Consider the following 16,864-nt stretch of genomic DNA (forward strand, 5'->3'; position numbering starts at 1 on the left):
TTGGAAAGCAGTGACAGGATCGGTCCAAGTCAGCATGGATTTATGAAAGGGAAATCATGCTTGACAAATCTTCTGGAATCTTTTGAGGATGTAACTAGTAGAGTGGACAAGGGAGAACCAGTGGATGTGGTGTATTTGTACTTGCAAAAGGCTTTTGACAAGGTCCCACACAAGAGATTAGTGTGCAAATCAAAGCACATGGTATTAGGGGTAATGTACTGAGGTGGATAGAGAACTGGTTGGCAGACAGGAAGCAAAGAGTCAGGATCAACGGAATGGCAGGCAGTGACTAGTGGAGTGCCGCAGGGCTCAGTGCTGGGACCCCAGCTCTTTACAATATACATTCATGATTTAGATGAAGGAATTGAGTGTAATATCTCCAAGTTTGCAGATGACACTAAGCTGGGTGACGGTGTGAGCTGTGAGGAGGACGCTAAAAGGCTGCATATTGACTTGGGCAGGTTAGGTGAGTAGGCAAATGCATGGCAGATGCAGTATAATGTGAATAAATGTGAGGTTACCAACTTTGGGGGCAAAAACACGAAGGCATAATATTATCTGAATGGCGGCAGATTAGGAAAAGGGGAGGTGCAACGAGACCTGGGTGTCATGATTCATCAGTCATTGAAAGTTGGCATGCAGGTACAACAGGCGGTGAAGAAGACAAATGGTATGTTGGCCTTCATAGCTAGGGGATTTGAGTACAGGAGTAGGGAGGTCTTACTGCAGTTGTACAGGGCCTTGGTGAGGTCTCACCTGGAATATTGTGTTCAGTTTTGGTCTCCTAATCTGAGGAAGGACGTTCGTGCGATTGAGGGAGTGCAGCGAAGGTTCACCAGACTAATTCCCGGGATTGCGGGACTGAGATATGAGGAGATATTGAATCAAGTGGGCCTTTATACACTGGAGTTTAGAAGAATGAGAGGGGATCTCATAGAAATTTACAAGATTCAGACGGGACTGGACAGGTTAGATGATGTTCCCGATGATGGGGAAGTCCAGAACCAGGGGACACAGTCTAAGGATAAGGAGTAGGCCATTTAGGTCTGAGATGAGGAGAAACTTCTTTACTCAGAGAGTTGTTAACCTGTGGAATTCTCTACCACAGAGAGTTGTTGATGCCTGTTCATTCGATATATTTAAGAGGGAGTTAGATATGGCCCTTGCGGCTAAAGGGATCAAGGGGTATGGAGAGAAAGCAGGAAAGAGGTACTGAAGGAATGATCAGCTATGATCTTATTGAATGGTGCTGCAGGTTCGAAGGGCTGAATTGCCTACTCCTGCACCTATTTGCTATGTTTCTATGTTTCTATGATCCCTTTAGCCGTAAGGGCCATATCTAACTCCCTCTTGATTATATCCAATGAACAGGCATCAACACCTCTCTGCGGTAGGGAAATCCACAGGTTAACAACTCTCTGAGTGAAGAAGTTTCTCCTCATCTCAGTCCTAAATGGCCTACCCCTTATCCTAAGACTGTGTCCCCTGATTCTGGACTTCCCCATCATCGGGAACATACTTCCTGCATCTAACCTGTCCAGTCCCATCAGAATCTTGTAAGTTTCTATGAGATCCCCTCTCATCCTTCTAAACTCCAGTGTATAAAGGCCCAGTTGATCCAGTCTCTCCTCATATGTCAGTTCCGCCATCCCAGGAATCAGTCTGGTGAACCTTAGCTGCACTCCCTTAATAACAAGAACGTCCTTCCTCAGATTAGGAGACCAAAACTGAACACAATATTCCAGGTGAGGCCTCACCAATGCCCTGTACAACTGCAGTAAGACCTCCCTGCTCCTATACTCAAATATCCGAGCTATGAAGGCCAACATACCATTTGCCTTCTTCACCGCCTGCTGTACCTGCATGCCAACTTTCAATGACTGATGAACCATGACACCCAGGTCTCGTTGCACCTTCTCCTTTCCTAATCTGCCACCATCCAGATAATATTCTGCCTTCGTGTTTTTGCCCCCAAAGTGGATAACCTCACATTTATCCATATTATAATGCATCTGCCATGTAATTGCCCACTCACGTAACCTGTCCAAGTCATCCTGCAGCCTTTTAGCTCCTCCTCGCAGCTCACACCTTCACCCAGTTTAGTGTCATCTGCAAACTTGGAGATATTACACTCAATTCCTTCATCTAAATCATTAATGTATATTGTAAAGAACAGGGTCCCAGCACTGAGCCCTGCGGCACTCCACTAGTCACTGCCTGCCATTCTGAAAAGGACCTGTTTATCCTGACTCTCTGCTTCCTGTCTGCCAACCAGTTCTCTATCCATGTCAGTACATTACCCCCAATACCATGTGCTTTGATTTTACACACCAATCTCTTGTGTGGGACCTTGTCAAAAGCCTTTTGAAAGTCCAAATACACCACATCCACTGGTTCTCCCTTGTCCACTCTACTAGTTACATCCTTGAATGTTACATCCAAGATTTGTCAAGCATGATTTCCCTTTCATAATGTTGACTTGGACCGATCCTGTCACTGCTTTCCAAATGCACTGCTATTTCACCCTTAATAATTGATTCCAAATTTTCTGCACTACTGATGTCAGGCTAACTGGTCGATAATTCCCTGTTTTCTCTCTCCCTCCTTTTTTAAACAGTGGTGTTACATTAGCTACCCTCCAGTCCATAGGAACTGATTCAGAGTCGATAGACTGTTGGAAAATGATCACCACTGCATCTACTATTTCTAGGGCCACTTCCTTAAGTACTCTGGGATGAAGACTATCAGGCCCCGGGGATTTATCGGCCTTCAATCCCATCAATTTCCCTAACACAATTTCTCGCTTTATAAGTATATCCTTCAGTTCCTCCTTCTCACGGGACCCTCGGTCCCCTAGTATTTCCGGAAGTATTTGTGTCTTCCTTCGTGAAAACAGAACCAAAGTATTTGTTTAACTGGTCCGCCATTTCTTCGTTCCCCGTTATAAATTCACCTGAATCTGACGGCAAGGGACCTACGTTTGTTTTCACTAATCTTTTTCTCTTCACATATCTATCGGAGAAATGTATTCACTCAGAGGTTGTGAATCTTTGGAATTGTCTATCCTAGAGGGCTGTGGATGCTCAGTCATTCAAGACAGAGATCGATAGATTTTTGGATATTAAGGGAACCAAGGGATATGGAGATTGGGCGGGAAAGTGGAGTTGAGTTAGAAGATCAACCATGAACTTATTGAATGGCGGAGCAGCCTCGAGGAACCGAATGTCTGACTCCTACTCCAAACTCTAATGCCCTTATGTTCTTATCTAATTCATTGTTCAGTTTTGTGAGTTCAGGATTTACTTATTATTTGCATCTTCGCCACTCCCGCTTTTCAGGTTAGCTCTGTACTAATTCATCTGGATCAACTATTCATCATCATAGGCAGCCCCTCGAAATCAAGGAAGACTTGCTTCCACTCCAAAAGTGAGTTCTCAGGTGACTGAACAGACCAATACAGGAATTACAGTCTCTGTCACAGGTGGGACAGACAGTGGTTGGAAGAAATGGTGGGTGGGGAGTCTGGTTTGCTGCACGCTCTTTCCGCTGACCGCCCGCGCTTGTTTTCTGCATGCTCTCGGCGACCAGACTCGAGGTGCTCTGCAACCTCCCGGATGTACTTTCTCCACTTAGGGCGGTCTTTGGCCAGGGACTCCCAGGTGTCGGTGGGGATGTTGCACTTGATCAAGGAGGCTTTGTGGGCGTCCTTGAAATGTTTCCTCTGCCCACCTGGGGCTCAAGGGGGAATCAAGGGGTATGGTGAGAAAGCAGGAATGGGGTACTGAAGTTGCATGTTCAGCCATAAACTCATTGAATGGCGGTGCAGGCTAGAAGGGCCGAATGGCCTACTCCTGCACCTATTTTCTATGTTTCTATGTTTCGCCTGCCGTGTCGGAGCTCCAAGTAGAGCGCTTGCTTTGTGAGTCGTGTCGGGCGTGCGGACGATGTAGCCTGCCCAGCGGAGCTGCTTGAGGGTGGTCAGTGCTTCGATGCTGGCGATGTTGGCCTAATCAAGAACACTGATGTTGGTGCAAATGTCCTCCCATGGGATTTGCAGGATATTATGGAGACATGTGTTAGTCCTTCAAAAGCAAAATGTGACACCTCTATTAGGCTGCGTAACACATAAAGACGTGTTAACAATGGATGGAAATATGTTGCCTCTCTCTGCTGGCATTGCCCCTCTATTTACTCACATCGAATTGATTGAATTAGTTGCTCGGGTAAAAATTTGCCCCATAAGGACTTTCAGCTGAGAGCACTGGGACGGCAATTGCAGATCAGCAGTAGCAAGCGATGATTATTATTATTTTATCAAATGTCATCTGTTTCATAAACAGTTGAATTCAAAGGGATTTTACTTGGCAATGAGCACAGCAAGATATAAGTGAAAAGTGGTACATTATATGGCCTTATACCGTACAACTGGGAATCCGGCAATATCCTCTTCAAAAGAAATCAGAGCGGAATAATTACTTGTATTTTTCCTGACCTTTCCACTGCCGAATCTCTTCAGAGAAATTAATTTATTAAGGGAATATGTAATGGGAAAAATATTCAGAATTAAAATATTACAAGGGAAAAAATATTCAAAGCTATGAATGTACCTATTTTGCATTTGTTATGTAAATGCATTTTGCTGCAATTCAAATCAGGTCTTATTCTGCCTCCCTTTGTTCTGGCACATTTCTCTTGCAGAGTACCATGAAGGAAGGACGCATTTTACCCGCACAGCACCTGTGGAGCTATGACCAATAATTGTTATTACTTCTTAAATGCGGCAACTCCTGTAACCACTATGTTGCCCTTGTTGAGTTTCTGGGACTTAAGCCTTTCACTCTTAAGTTCCGACAGATTTGACTTGACCCTGATTGGTGACAGTGATTAAACATTATTCCGTGTAAGCAAGATTTGATGCATTATTAAAAAGAAACAAAGTCTTGCATTTCTGTAGTGCTTTCCATGACCACTGGACCTCTTAAAGAGTTTTACAGCCACTGAAGTACTTTTTGAAGTGTAGTCACTGTTGGAATGTGGGAAACGTGGCAGGTAATTTGCGCACAGCAAGCTCCCACAAACAGCAATGTGATAATTGTTATGTCTTGAATAAAGAGTCAGACCAGATACTGCAAGCTCAAAGTAAGGTGTGACCATAGTCCTTTATTACAGATCTCAGAGTGCCTCTCCAGCCTGTGAGGCCTCCTTATGTACAGGTGCTCCCAAGGGATTGTGGGATCCCATGGGACTCCAGGGGATGAGCCTTCTGGTGGTTAAACATGGTATTTACAGGTTTACATACAGAACAACAATGACCAGATATTCTGTTTTTGTGATGTTGATTGAGGGATAAATATTGGCCAGGACACCAGAGATAACTATCCTGCTCTTCTTCGAAATAGTGCCATGGGATCTTTTACATCCACCTGAGAGAGCAGACGGTGCCTCGGTTTAATGTCTCATCTGAAAGACGGCACCATCCGACAGTGCAGCACTGCACTGGAGTTTCAGCCTAGATTTATGTGCTCAAGTCTCTGGGGTGGGACTTGAACCCACAACCTTCTGACTCAGAGGCGAGTGTGCTGCCCACTGAGCCACAGCTGACATAATAAGTAATATCTACTGAGCCATGGGAAATGACACTTCTTATTTTCCAATTACAGTGAACAAAATGATGTCTGTGGGACATAGCTCATTGTGGGCAACAGCACACAAGACACAATAAAAACGCAATTTAAACGAATATAATCGTGCCCCCCGTCTCTCTCAGAACTGGTGTGTGCTCGCAAAAGGATTAATGTTTCAAAAAGGAACTTAGATAAGGTTGTCTTACTATAATCACCAGAAATAAATGATCATATTTAACTGCATTCATGCCTTGCTAATCTGTTTCTTTACAGAGTGAACGTTTGAAACCATTGCGTTTAGAGCACCAATTCACACTTAGAGATGTACAATAGAGGCAGATCCCTTACAGAGGACAAGCATGTAATAGTGTACTCAGAAACCGTGTAATGTCTTATCTCTGCCTTCATGCCATTTCTCATTTCACTATTCACCAGTTATCTTTGAGCGAACAGAGAAATACCTTGCATGGACCTATTGCAGACTCCTAAATGCTCAGTGATTACTGTAAGCGTACAGTCGGTTTTTTACACATCCGCTGAAGGTGTCCGCCAAGCCCTGCACAGCACCGCACTATTCCAGTTACTTCAAACGGTTCAAGGAGATGGCTCAGTGCCACCTTCACGGGGCTCAGCTAGGGTTGGGCAATAAATGCCGGCTTTGCCAATGACGCCCACATCCCGCGAATGTACAAACAACAAAATAATAAAACTTGACGCTGAGGAGCAAGCCATTCATTTCCCTGCTGCTTTGTCTCAACATTGTCAGCTGTGCCTCTGAGTCAGACGATTGTGGGTTCAAGTCCCGCTCCGGGGCCTTGAGCATAAAAATCTAGACTGACGCTCCCAGTACTGAGGGAGCGCTGCACCGTCGGAGGTGCTGTCTTTCACATGAAATGTTAAACCGAGGCCCTGTCTGCTCTCTCAGGTGGACGAAAAAGATCCCATGGCACTATTTTGAAGAAGAGCAGGGGAGTTATCCCCAGTGTCCTGGAGCCAATATTTATCCCTCAATCAACATGACAAAAAAATAGATTATCTGGTCATTACCGCGTTGCTGTTTGTGGGAGCTTGCTGTGCGCAAATTGGCTGCCGCGTTTCCAACATTACAACAGTGACTACACTTCAAAAGTACTTCATTGGCTGTAACCTGGTTTGAGACGTCCGGTGGTCATGAAAGGTGCTATCTAAATGCAAGCCTTTCTTTATAAATGATATTTATTTCATGTTTTTAACGTTGATTTTGTTTTGTGTGTGTGTGTGTGTGTCGCAGACAATACAGCTGGAATCTTACCCAAGAGGAATGGTTACAGTCGCAGGCAGTTGGAGCTCTATTTCCTTCCAGTTGTGATTTCAGACAGCGAGTACCCTATACAGAGCAGCACAAATACATTGACTATCCGAGTCTGTGGATGTGACGTGGATGGCACAATCTTGTCCTGCAACGTCGAAGCAATCTTTCTGCCAGTGGGCTTGAGCACAGAGGCACTGATAGCAATCCTGCTTTGCATCATTATACTCCTCAGTGAGTCTAACCCTGTATACCATGATACGATATTAAATGGCCAACAATTTATCAATACCCTTTGTAGAAAAGCTAAAGAGACATCATCGGCAGTCCCTCGAAATCGAGGAAGACTTGCTTCCACTCTAACAGTGAGTTCTCAAGTGACTGTACAGTCCAATACAGGTATTACAGTGGCTGTCACAGGTGGGACAGACAGCTGTTGAAGGAAAGGGAGGGTGGGACTGGTTGGCCGCACGCTCCTTCCGCTGCCTGCGCTTGATTTCTGCATGCTCTCGGCAACGAGACTCGAGATGCTCAGCGCCCTCCCGGATGCTCTTCCTCCACTTAGGGCGCTCTTTGGCCAGGGATTCCCAGGTGTCGGTGGGGATGTTGCATTTTATCAAGGAGGCTTTGAGTGCGTCCTTGAAACGTTTCCTCTGCCCATCTCGGGGTCGCTTGCCTTGTAGGAGTTCTGAGTAGAGCGCTTGCTTTGGGAGTCTCGTGTCTGGCATGCGGACAAAATGGCCTGCCCAACGGAGCTGGTCGAGTGTGGTCAGTGCTTCGATGCTGGGGATGTTGGCCTGGTTGAGGACGCTAACGTTGATGCGTCTGTCCTCCCAGGGGACACTCAATCACCAATAACATGTAGTGAGTTAAAATTAAAATTCGATTGGACATTAGGGTTAGTTGGTCCCTTCATTGATTTAGTTGCTACATCTTTATAAGGATAATGTAAGTGCAGTTTAGTCAGGTATACGTACAGAAACCAAAGTAGGAATGGGAGCAACTTTTCCAATCAGAACAGTTAAGACTGATATTTAGGTTCAGAGCTTTGCTTGGGTTTGACATCTCAAACAGAATTTCAGACAAATTTAAAATGTAACCATCATTTTTATCCCCTTAACCCATTCTGAGAGCGATGAGACAGACATGCTTTAAAGTTTACACATGCATTTGCTGCCGTTTGACTTATGAACGGGTGGAAAAGCTAGCTGTTAGGTTCTCTGTACTCCCAAGTTATAAACTGGAAAAACAGAAACATATGTTGGGGGAAAAATTGGTCCTCGTTTCTGAGTGCAATGCCCTGCTAAAAGAGGGTAGCTGAAAGACATCTGGGTTGAACGATATTTCAGGCGTCCCTGGCCCCTTTACATAGGTAAATATGAGGCCTACTGCCTTTTTTAAGCCCCTTCTGTTAAATTGGCTGGCCTGCCCTGCTCAACGCTCTCCAGTTGCTGCTTCAGCCACCAACAAAAAAATAATGGGTCGAAATTCGATCCCGCCATTTTCCTCACGGTGACACCGGCCGAGTGCTGATTTTAACGCCAGGCGGTATGTGCTGCCTCAAACTGTGCCAAATTCGGTTTTGCCGCCCAAAGATGAGACAGCAGCGCTAACAGTGGCATTGCACAATCACCCTCGGGCGGCAACGGAGCGACATCTCAGGAGGCCCCACGCTAGGCTGCCGGCAAGCGAGTTTAAAAAAATGAAGAAGAAACATTTTCCGACACTTTCCTTCGCCCACACTGCCCCACTGCTCCCATAAATACCTAAAATAAACATGAACACTTAGCTCAATCCCTGGATGCTCCCGGCCCTGGATCCCCGATGTCCCACCAGCTTTCCCAGGCTGCACGGACGTCTGCCGGTAAGGCCACCGTATTCACCTAATCTCCCAACGGCAGTGGCAAGGGGGGGCCTTGCACGCTCGATGACGTCACCACGTGAGTGGCGGCCGAGCGTGCAGCAGTACGTTTTGCTGCCTGCCCCCCACCGCCCAACTAAATTTCAAGACGGTAAGTTGTTGTGTATGGAGAAAGAGTCAGACTGAACACTGTGAGCTCAAAGTAAAGTGTGACCTTAGTCTTTTATTGCAGGTCTCCAGAGTGCCTCTCCAACCGGTGAAGCCTCCTTAAATACCTGTGCTCCCAAGGGATTATGGGATCCCTTGGGACTCCGGGGAATGAGCCCTCTGGTGGCTGTACAGAGTAAATACAAGTCCACATATATAACAGTAAGTACATAGCCGTCTGCTAGCCGCCCCTTGCCGGCGGTAACAGGCAGTGTAAGAAACCGAATTTGACCCGTAAGTACTTCTTAACAAAAAACAAGTTCTCTCGTCCCGTCTGAACAGCACTTTGTAGGCTGCTGCCAGACCATGCTCACCCCTCCACCTCCCCTCTCCCATTGTTCTTCTCTTTCCTTCCCAGATCTTACCTCAGGGCTGCTGCCAGTGAAGCAAAAGACCCGAAATTCATCCTCTGGAAATGAGCAAGCTTCCATTTGGTTTTAGTCTCGTTACCTAAGAAAGGATATATTTGCCACAGAGATCCACCAGACTGATTCTTGGGATGGAGAGATTGTGCTATGAGGAGAGATTGAGTAGACTAGGCCTATATTCTCTAGAGTTTCGAAGAATGAGGAGTGATCTCATTGACACTACAACACTTTTACAGGGCTCGACAAGGTAGATGCAGGGAGGATGTTTCCCCCTCGCTGGGGAGTCTAGAACCAGGGGTCACAGTCTCAGAATAAGGGGTCAGCCATTTAGGACTGAGATGAGGAGAAATTTCTTCACTCAGAGGTTGGTGAATCTTTGGAATTCTCTACCCAAGAGGGCTGTGGAAGCTCAGTCATTGAATATATTCAAGGCAGAGATCGATAGATTTTTGAATATTAAGGGAATCAAGGGATATGGAGATAGGGCTGGAAAATGGAGTTGAGGTAGAAGATCAGCCATGGTCTCATTGAATATTGGAGCAGGCCCAGAGGTCGAACAGCCATTCCTGCTCCTGATGCTTATGTTATTTTGTTCTTATGTTCCTCGAGAGATGCAAAAGTCACCAGAAGGCCACTCAAATTATTGAAATGAGGCCCGAGGCCCAATTTTCAGATGAACTTCAAGCCTCCTAGCCTGGGCCCGAAAATGGGCCACAATCCATTTCTAATGCATTGACTATTCATCTGTTGAGCAATTAGATCGACTCAATGTATAGCAATCAATGTTTTCATTCAGTGAGCAATTTGGTGTAAAATTTACATTTATATCCTTTTTATGTCACAAAATGTGTCTTATGCGCGTTGCATAAACCCTTTAAAGTACAAGGTGTGTTGCTAATATTAAAAAGCCTCTGGCATCTGTAGGTTCTACTCACCAATGGATGCCAATTGAGGTGGAAAATGTGAATGCAAACTAGCCCTCCTGTATGAGTCTACTGTACCTTAATATGGAACAGCCCGAGTGCTCATCATGGAGAATTGTGTTAGCTTCATCTTCCATCCTGAAAGAAGATATAAGTAGTCATAGGGAAAAGAAGAAGACAATGGCCATATAGACTATTAACCAATGCATTGGAACTAGCAGACGGTAGTAACTCTTGTCATACAAGCCTTTTGGTTAATTTAAAATGGAAATTCCATCTTTGAAACCAAACATTAATATTTCCATTCCAAAAGCGATGAGAGGGAGTTTTGTCATAGTCCTTGATGCTCTGAGTTGTCTTCAGGTTCTTGCAACCCAAAAACCCCCAGCATGATTGCTTTTTTAATAAAAACAATCACTGGGAAAACCCTTAGGCCTGCCCCCATTCTTCAGCTATAAATTCAACTGGTAACTCCAGGGGTAACTAAAGGTAAATCAGACAGTATATAAGAACATAAGAACATAAGAAATAGGAGCAGGAGTAGGCCATACGGCCCCTCGAGCCTGCTCCGCCATTCAATAAAATCATGGCTGATCTGATCATGGACTCAGCTCCACTTCCCTGCCTGCTCCCCATAACCCTTCACTCCCTTATTGCTCAAAATTCTGTCTATCTCCGCCTTAAATATATTCAATGACCCAGCCTCCTCAGATCTGCCCAAAATCTGTCCAATACTCTGGTAAATAGACCCTGTTCAGCAACATCCGGGGTGGGGGGGGGGAAATTGCGTCGGGGGCTGCCTCCGACCTGAAAAAAATCTACACAAATACCTGGTGGTCCCGGAGGAACGTCGGATTCCAGTTGGAGGCCTCCATTTGCTGTGCAGCACATGGGAACATGTCCACCAGGTACATCCTCGTATCCTGGGATCGCATGGGCCTGGACCACCAATCACTGCATAGTATTCTCATTAATAATACTGGGAGATCCATTTGTACGAGCTCCCGTTATTATCAATGAGAATAACCCCTAAAACAAGAAACGCAACACAATAAATTAAAAAAAAAACACCTCACATATTTAAAAGTAACTGATGAGGAATATGTGATGATAGAATGGAATCAGATCTGACAGTCTTTCCAATGTTCTAGAAAAAAGAACATTTTTTTAACGTGTTTTTTTATAGGGTTACAAATAAACAAAAGACATTTTGACAGATTTCAAAAGCTGGTTCTCGCCACCTTCGCACCGTGCGTGGAGAATCGGCATTTGCGAAGCCTCGCAAGATGCGAACGCCCGTTGTACGCGCCCGGCGAGGCCCCAATTTTTGGCCCATTATTTTTTTTTCTGTGTGTTTCCATCCCAGTGAAATCCTATTTACATCTAACTCTAGTTCTTTCAATTTTTTTTTTTATATGGATTTAAAATGTAATTCTACTCTGTTAACTGGGTTACACGTGCAAAGTTTGGCGCTTCTCGGCATAAAGTCATATATTTTTGATGTTGGCTGTTGAGTGAGAAATGCATTTTTTAATCTCGCTCCCATTTTTTTCAGTTATTGTGGTGCTGTTTGTGGCACTGAGAAGACAAAGGAAAAAGGAAATCTGTATGACCTCTAAAGAAGATATCCGAGACAACGTAATCAGTTACGATGATGAAGGAGGTGGGGAAGAGGACACCCAGGCTTTTGACATTAGCACGTTGCGGAAGCCTGACTTGATCGAAGACATCCTGTTGCGCAGAGATGTAAAGCCGGAGACCCACCATCCACAGCGACAGACCATAATAATACAGAACAACAGCGACATCAGAGATTTCATCGATCAGAGACTGCAGGAGAATGATGCTGATCCCAGTGCACCTCCTTACGACTCCCTGGTGACGTACGCCTATGAAGGGAATTGTTCTGCAGCTGAGTCACTCAGCTCCTTGGAGTCCGTTGGCGTGGACACGGATCAGGATTACGGTTACCTCACTACATGGGGACCTCGGTTTAAAAAACTGGCAGACCTTTACGGACCAGAGAAAGCTAACAGCCAACAAAATATCGCCGAGCGTCAGTAAACTTGAGGTCCGGCAGATTTAAGGACAAAATTGAGTTTCATCCTTATTTTTTTTTAAATGGCTGCCATTGTTACTTGCTATGTCAACTATTGTTTAACTTGTGAGATAGTTTCATTAGTTACCACAAAGATACGACTTGTAAAGATTATTGTGACATTGTGAACTTGGAGAGACGCAGACTCGAGCAGTTTCGTTGACGTGTATTGGCCATACAATTGTAACTGATGAAAGGGAAAAAAAAAAGCTGCAGGTTTTTTCTGTAATCTCCACTAAAGTGCCTGAAAGATCTCTCAACACTGCAGCTCTTTATACTCTCCAGTAAGAGTGTCAGTTTTTATTATACAACTAAAAGGTGTTCTTAACTTGAATTAAATGATAATAAAAGGAGCAGCGATACAGACATAGGTGTATGTATTAATAATATTGATCGCTGATTTGGAAGCCACCTCTGCAACTCAGAAATCATCATCATCATAGGCAGTCCCTCGGAATCGAGGAAGACTTGCTTCCACTCTTAAAATGAGTCCTTAGGCAGCTGAACAGTAAAATACGAGAGCCACAGTCCCTGCCACAGGTGGGGCAGATCGTCGTTGAGGGAAAGGGAGGGTGGAACAGGTTTGCCACACGCTCTTTCCGCTGTCTGCGCTTGATTTCTGCATGCTCTCAGCGATGAGACTTGAGGTGCTCAGCGCCCTCCCGGATGCACTTCCTCCACTTAGGGCGGTCTTTGGCCAGGGACTCCCAGGTGTCGGTGGGGATGTTGCATTTTATCAGGGAGGCCTTGAGGGTGTCCCTGTAACGTTTCCTCTGCCCACCTTTGGCTCGTTTGCCGTGAAGGAGTTCCGAGTAGAGCGCTTGCTTTGAGAGTCACGTGTCTGGGCAAGCGGACAATGTGGCCCGTCCAGCGGAGCTGATCAAGTGTGGTCAGTGATTCAATGCTGGGGATGTTGGCCTGGTTGAGGACGCTAATGTTGTCTGTCCTCTCAGAAAACTCAGAAATACATTGGTGACTAAGGAACGTCCAATTTCCCACGACCCCTGCCCCCGCCCCAGGTCCCCAATATGTCCTACACCGCCAAGCTTACTCATTCAGTTGGAAGTGCATGATGGTCCACATAACCGGTTCAACCACAACTTCTGCCAATTCTGCTGTGTGAGGAACATGTTGCGATGGAACGGAATCAGATCTGACAGTCTTTGCTCCGCCAAGTTGCGCATCTGAGAACAAACTAAGTTTGCAGTCGAGAATAGTGTCGGGTAAAAACTTATCAAAGGGCTGAAAGGTAAGGCTTTGTTGAGTTGTCCAGTGCAGCATCCTGCTGCCAGTGAAGAATTAAACAACAACACCAGCAACTTGTATTTATATAGCGGTTTTAATGTAGTGAAATGTCCTGAAGCGCTTCCCAGGAGTATTATGATACAAAACAAATAAATTTGACACCGAGCCACATAGGAAGATTTTACGGCAGGTGAGTGGTCAAGGAGGCAGGTTTTAAGGATCGTCATTAAGGAGGAAAGAGAGGTAGAGAGGCGGAGAGGTTTCGGGAGGGAGTTCCAGAGCTTGGGGCCCAGGCAGCTGAAGGCACATCCACCCATGGTTGAGCGATTATAATCAGGGATGCTCAAGCTGGCAGAATTTGAAGAAGGTTACAGAGATATGGAGAGGCAAGGCCAGAGAGGGATTTGTAAACAAAGGATGAGAATTTTGAAATCGAGGCGTTGCTGAACTGGGTGCCAATGTATGTCAGCGAGCACAGAGGTGATGGGTGAGCAGGACTCGGTGCGAGTTAGGACACGGGCAACCGAGTTTTGGATGACCTCAAGTTTACGTGGGGTCGAATGTGGGAGGCCAGCCAGAAGTGCGTTGGAATAGTCAAGTCTAGAGGTAACAAAGGCATGGATGAGGGTTTCAACAGCGGATGAGCTGACGCAGGGACGGAGATGGGCAATGTTATGGAGGTGGAAATAGGCGGTTTTAGTTATGCCGTGGATATGAAGCTGGAAGCTCATTTCGTGGTCAAATATGACACCAAGGTTGCGAACAGTATATTGTACAGTTTTTCCTCAATTGTCGCTTTGCAAATCTTTGTTCACCTCAACACCATCCCCTATAGCAATGAGACGGTGTGAAAATGATCTGTTTTAGTGATGTTGGTCAGGTGATAAATATTGGCCCTAGGACACCGGGGAGAACTGTCTTGCTCTTCTTCAAAATAGTGCCATCAGACCTGAGAGGGTGGACGGGACCTTGGTTTAATGGCTCATTCGAATGACAGCACTTCCGACAGTGCGGCGCTCCCACAACCTTGTGACTTAGAGGTGGGAGTGCTACCCACTGAATCAAGGTTGACACGTTCAACGTGGTCGGCAGTGTAAAAATCAGATCAGGTATGTAACCACCCAAATACTAAATCAGCATGTGTCGTCAATACACTACCTTTGTCAACTGTTGCAAAAGGAATGGCTGATACGAATCTCTATTTATAAATAACTAAACTGTGGAGAGATCTGCTCGAATGCCCTAATTGACAAGTAGAGTAGTTTTGAGTGTTCATACACGGGAGATAATTTTGACCTTGTGCGACAGTGTGAAACACATGATATCGGCTCGGCCGCCCATTAAACACCATGCCCGACGGAACCGAAATCAGGAGATGGTGTCTAACGGGTGATCATACCAATATCCCACCTTTTGCCCACTCGCCCAAAGTCAAAATAAGAACATAAGAAATAGGAGCAGGAGTAGGCCATAGGGCCCCTCGAGCCTGCTCCGCCATTCAATAAAATCATGTCTGATCTGATCATGGACCCTGCTCCACTTTCCTGCTCGCTCTCCATAACCCTTTACTCCCTTATCGCTCAAAATTCTGTCTATCGCCGCCTTAAATATATTCAATGACCCAGCCTCCACAACTCTCTGGGGCAGAGAATTCCATAGATTTACAACCCTCTGAGAGAAAAAATTTCTCCTCATTTCTGTTTTAAATGGGCGGCCCCTTATTCTAAGACTATGTCCCGAGATTTAGTTTCCCCTATGAGTGGAGATATCCTCTCTGCATCCACCTTGTTGAGCCCCCTCATTATCTTTTAGGTTTCAATAAGATAAAAAGGCCCCTTGGCTGTATTAAAAATGTTTTCTTTGTTGTTTGATCTTTTGTTATGATGTTCGAATCTGTCATCCCTGAGCTTATCATGGATTGATTGCACCGACATCATGACCTTGATGGAAACCTGGCTGAGGGGTGATGACACCTTCCCCGAGATGAAGCCTCCCACTAACCTGTCTAACCCTTCCACCGCTTGCCCCGCCTAATCTGCCGTGGTGGTGGTGTGGCTCTCATCACTAAATCACACCTTGGTCTGGATCCCTACTCCTCTGGTACCTTCTCCTCCTCTGAGCATCTCAACTTGTTCCAACCCTCTCATCGCTCTTCTAGAATTCTCGCTCTCCAACGCCCACCCAGCTACCATGCCAATGTTCTCACCAAGATATCTTCACTGTTTTCCTCCCTGAGCATCAACAGACTTCTCGTCCTCGGTGATTTCGACCTCCATCTCAACTCACGATGCTGTCTCTCGTCTGATTTCATTGTCCTTCTTTCCTCCCTTAATCTCTCCCGCCATATAAACTCCCCATCCATATTCACAGCCATCCCCTTGACCATGCCATCTCATGTGGCCTCGCAACTCCCATTGTACCCATCACAGATAAGACCATCTCTGATCACATCCTTGTATCGCTCTCCACCCATATCCCCCTTCCCTTCCCAACCCTAATTCCATTTATGTCCACCCCGTGAAAAAACTCTCTCCCAATTTCACTTACAATTGCATTTTCAAAATCCCAGCTGTCCAGCATTTGGCCTTCCATTCACCACAACATTCTTGCAGCTACTGATCTGCTCAACCACACCCTCATCTCCACCTTTATTGCCCTAGTCCCCTTTAAAACAATCACCCTCTCTTACCCTGACCCTTCCCCCTGCTACAGCCCTCACCTTTTCTCCCTTAAGTCCAAAGGACGCAGACATGAATGTAAATAGCGGACAACTGGTTTAGCCATTCTTCACCAGATCTGGCTGAACCGCATAAAGCACTATCGGGTCCTGCTCTCATCTGCCAAAACTGCTCACTATTCCAGGATCATCCTGGAATGCAGAGATAACCCCCGGCTCTTTACTACAAGCCATCTTCTTAACCCCCTCACCCCAGCCTCCACTCTTTCCTCCAACAACAAGTTCAAAGAGATCATGGACTTCTTTGTCACTAAGGTTGTGATCATTTGTTCAGCTGCCTCTGTTGCTTCCATCCATTCCCCTAGCCCACCGAGGCAAACTTCCTCGAAGGTACCCCCTGCCTTAGCGCTGAACTTGCATCTTTCTCTAGCTTCTCTCCTATCTTTTCTCAAGACCGCTCCGCATTCAATCTTGTCCATGACATCCACTTCCTGCTCCCTCGACCCTATTCCCACTAAACTGTTGACCACCCAACTTCCCTTCCTGGCCCCCACGTTAATTGACATTGTTAAC

General features: G+C 45.7%; 1 protein-coding gene across 4 annotated transcripts in view; it reads left to right on the forward strand.

Moving 5' to 3' along the window:
- Nucleotides 1-12,723, forward strand: part of LOC139263747 (cadherin-12-like) — a 419,878-nt gene extending 407,155 nt beyond the window's left edge. For 3 of the 4 annotated variants that reach the window (XM_070879783.1, XM_070879782.1, XM_070879784.1), the window contains 2 exons: nt 6,895-7,146; nt 11,827-12,723. In XM_070879783.1, coding sequence (XP_070735884.1) covers nt 6,895-7,146; nt 11,827-12,335 — 761 coding nt within the window. In that variant the 3' untranslated portion in view covers nt 12,336-12,723. The remainder of the gene's footprint in view (nt 1-6,894; nt 7,147-11,826) is intronic. The other variant, XM_070879785.1, reaches the window with a different exon arrangement.
- Nucleotides 12,724-16,864: the final 4,141 nt, after the last annotated feature.

This window comes from Pristiophorus japonicus, chromosome 5 (genome assembly GCF_044704955.1).
Source record: "Pristiophorus japonicus isolate sPriJap1 chromosome 5, sPriJap1.hap1, whole genome shotgun sequence".
In the NCBI taxonomy this organism is placed as follows: domain Eukaryota; kingdom Metazoa; phylum Chordata; class Chondrichthyes; family Pristiophoridae; genus Pristiophorus; species Pristiophorus japonicus.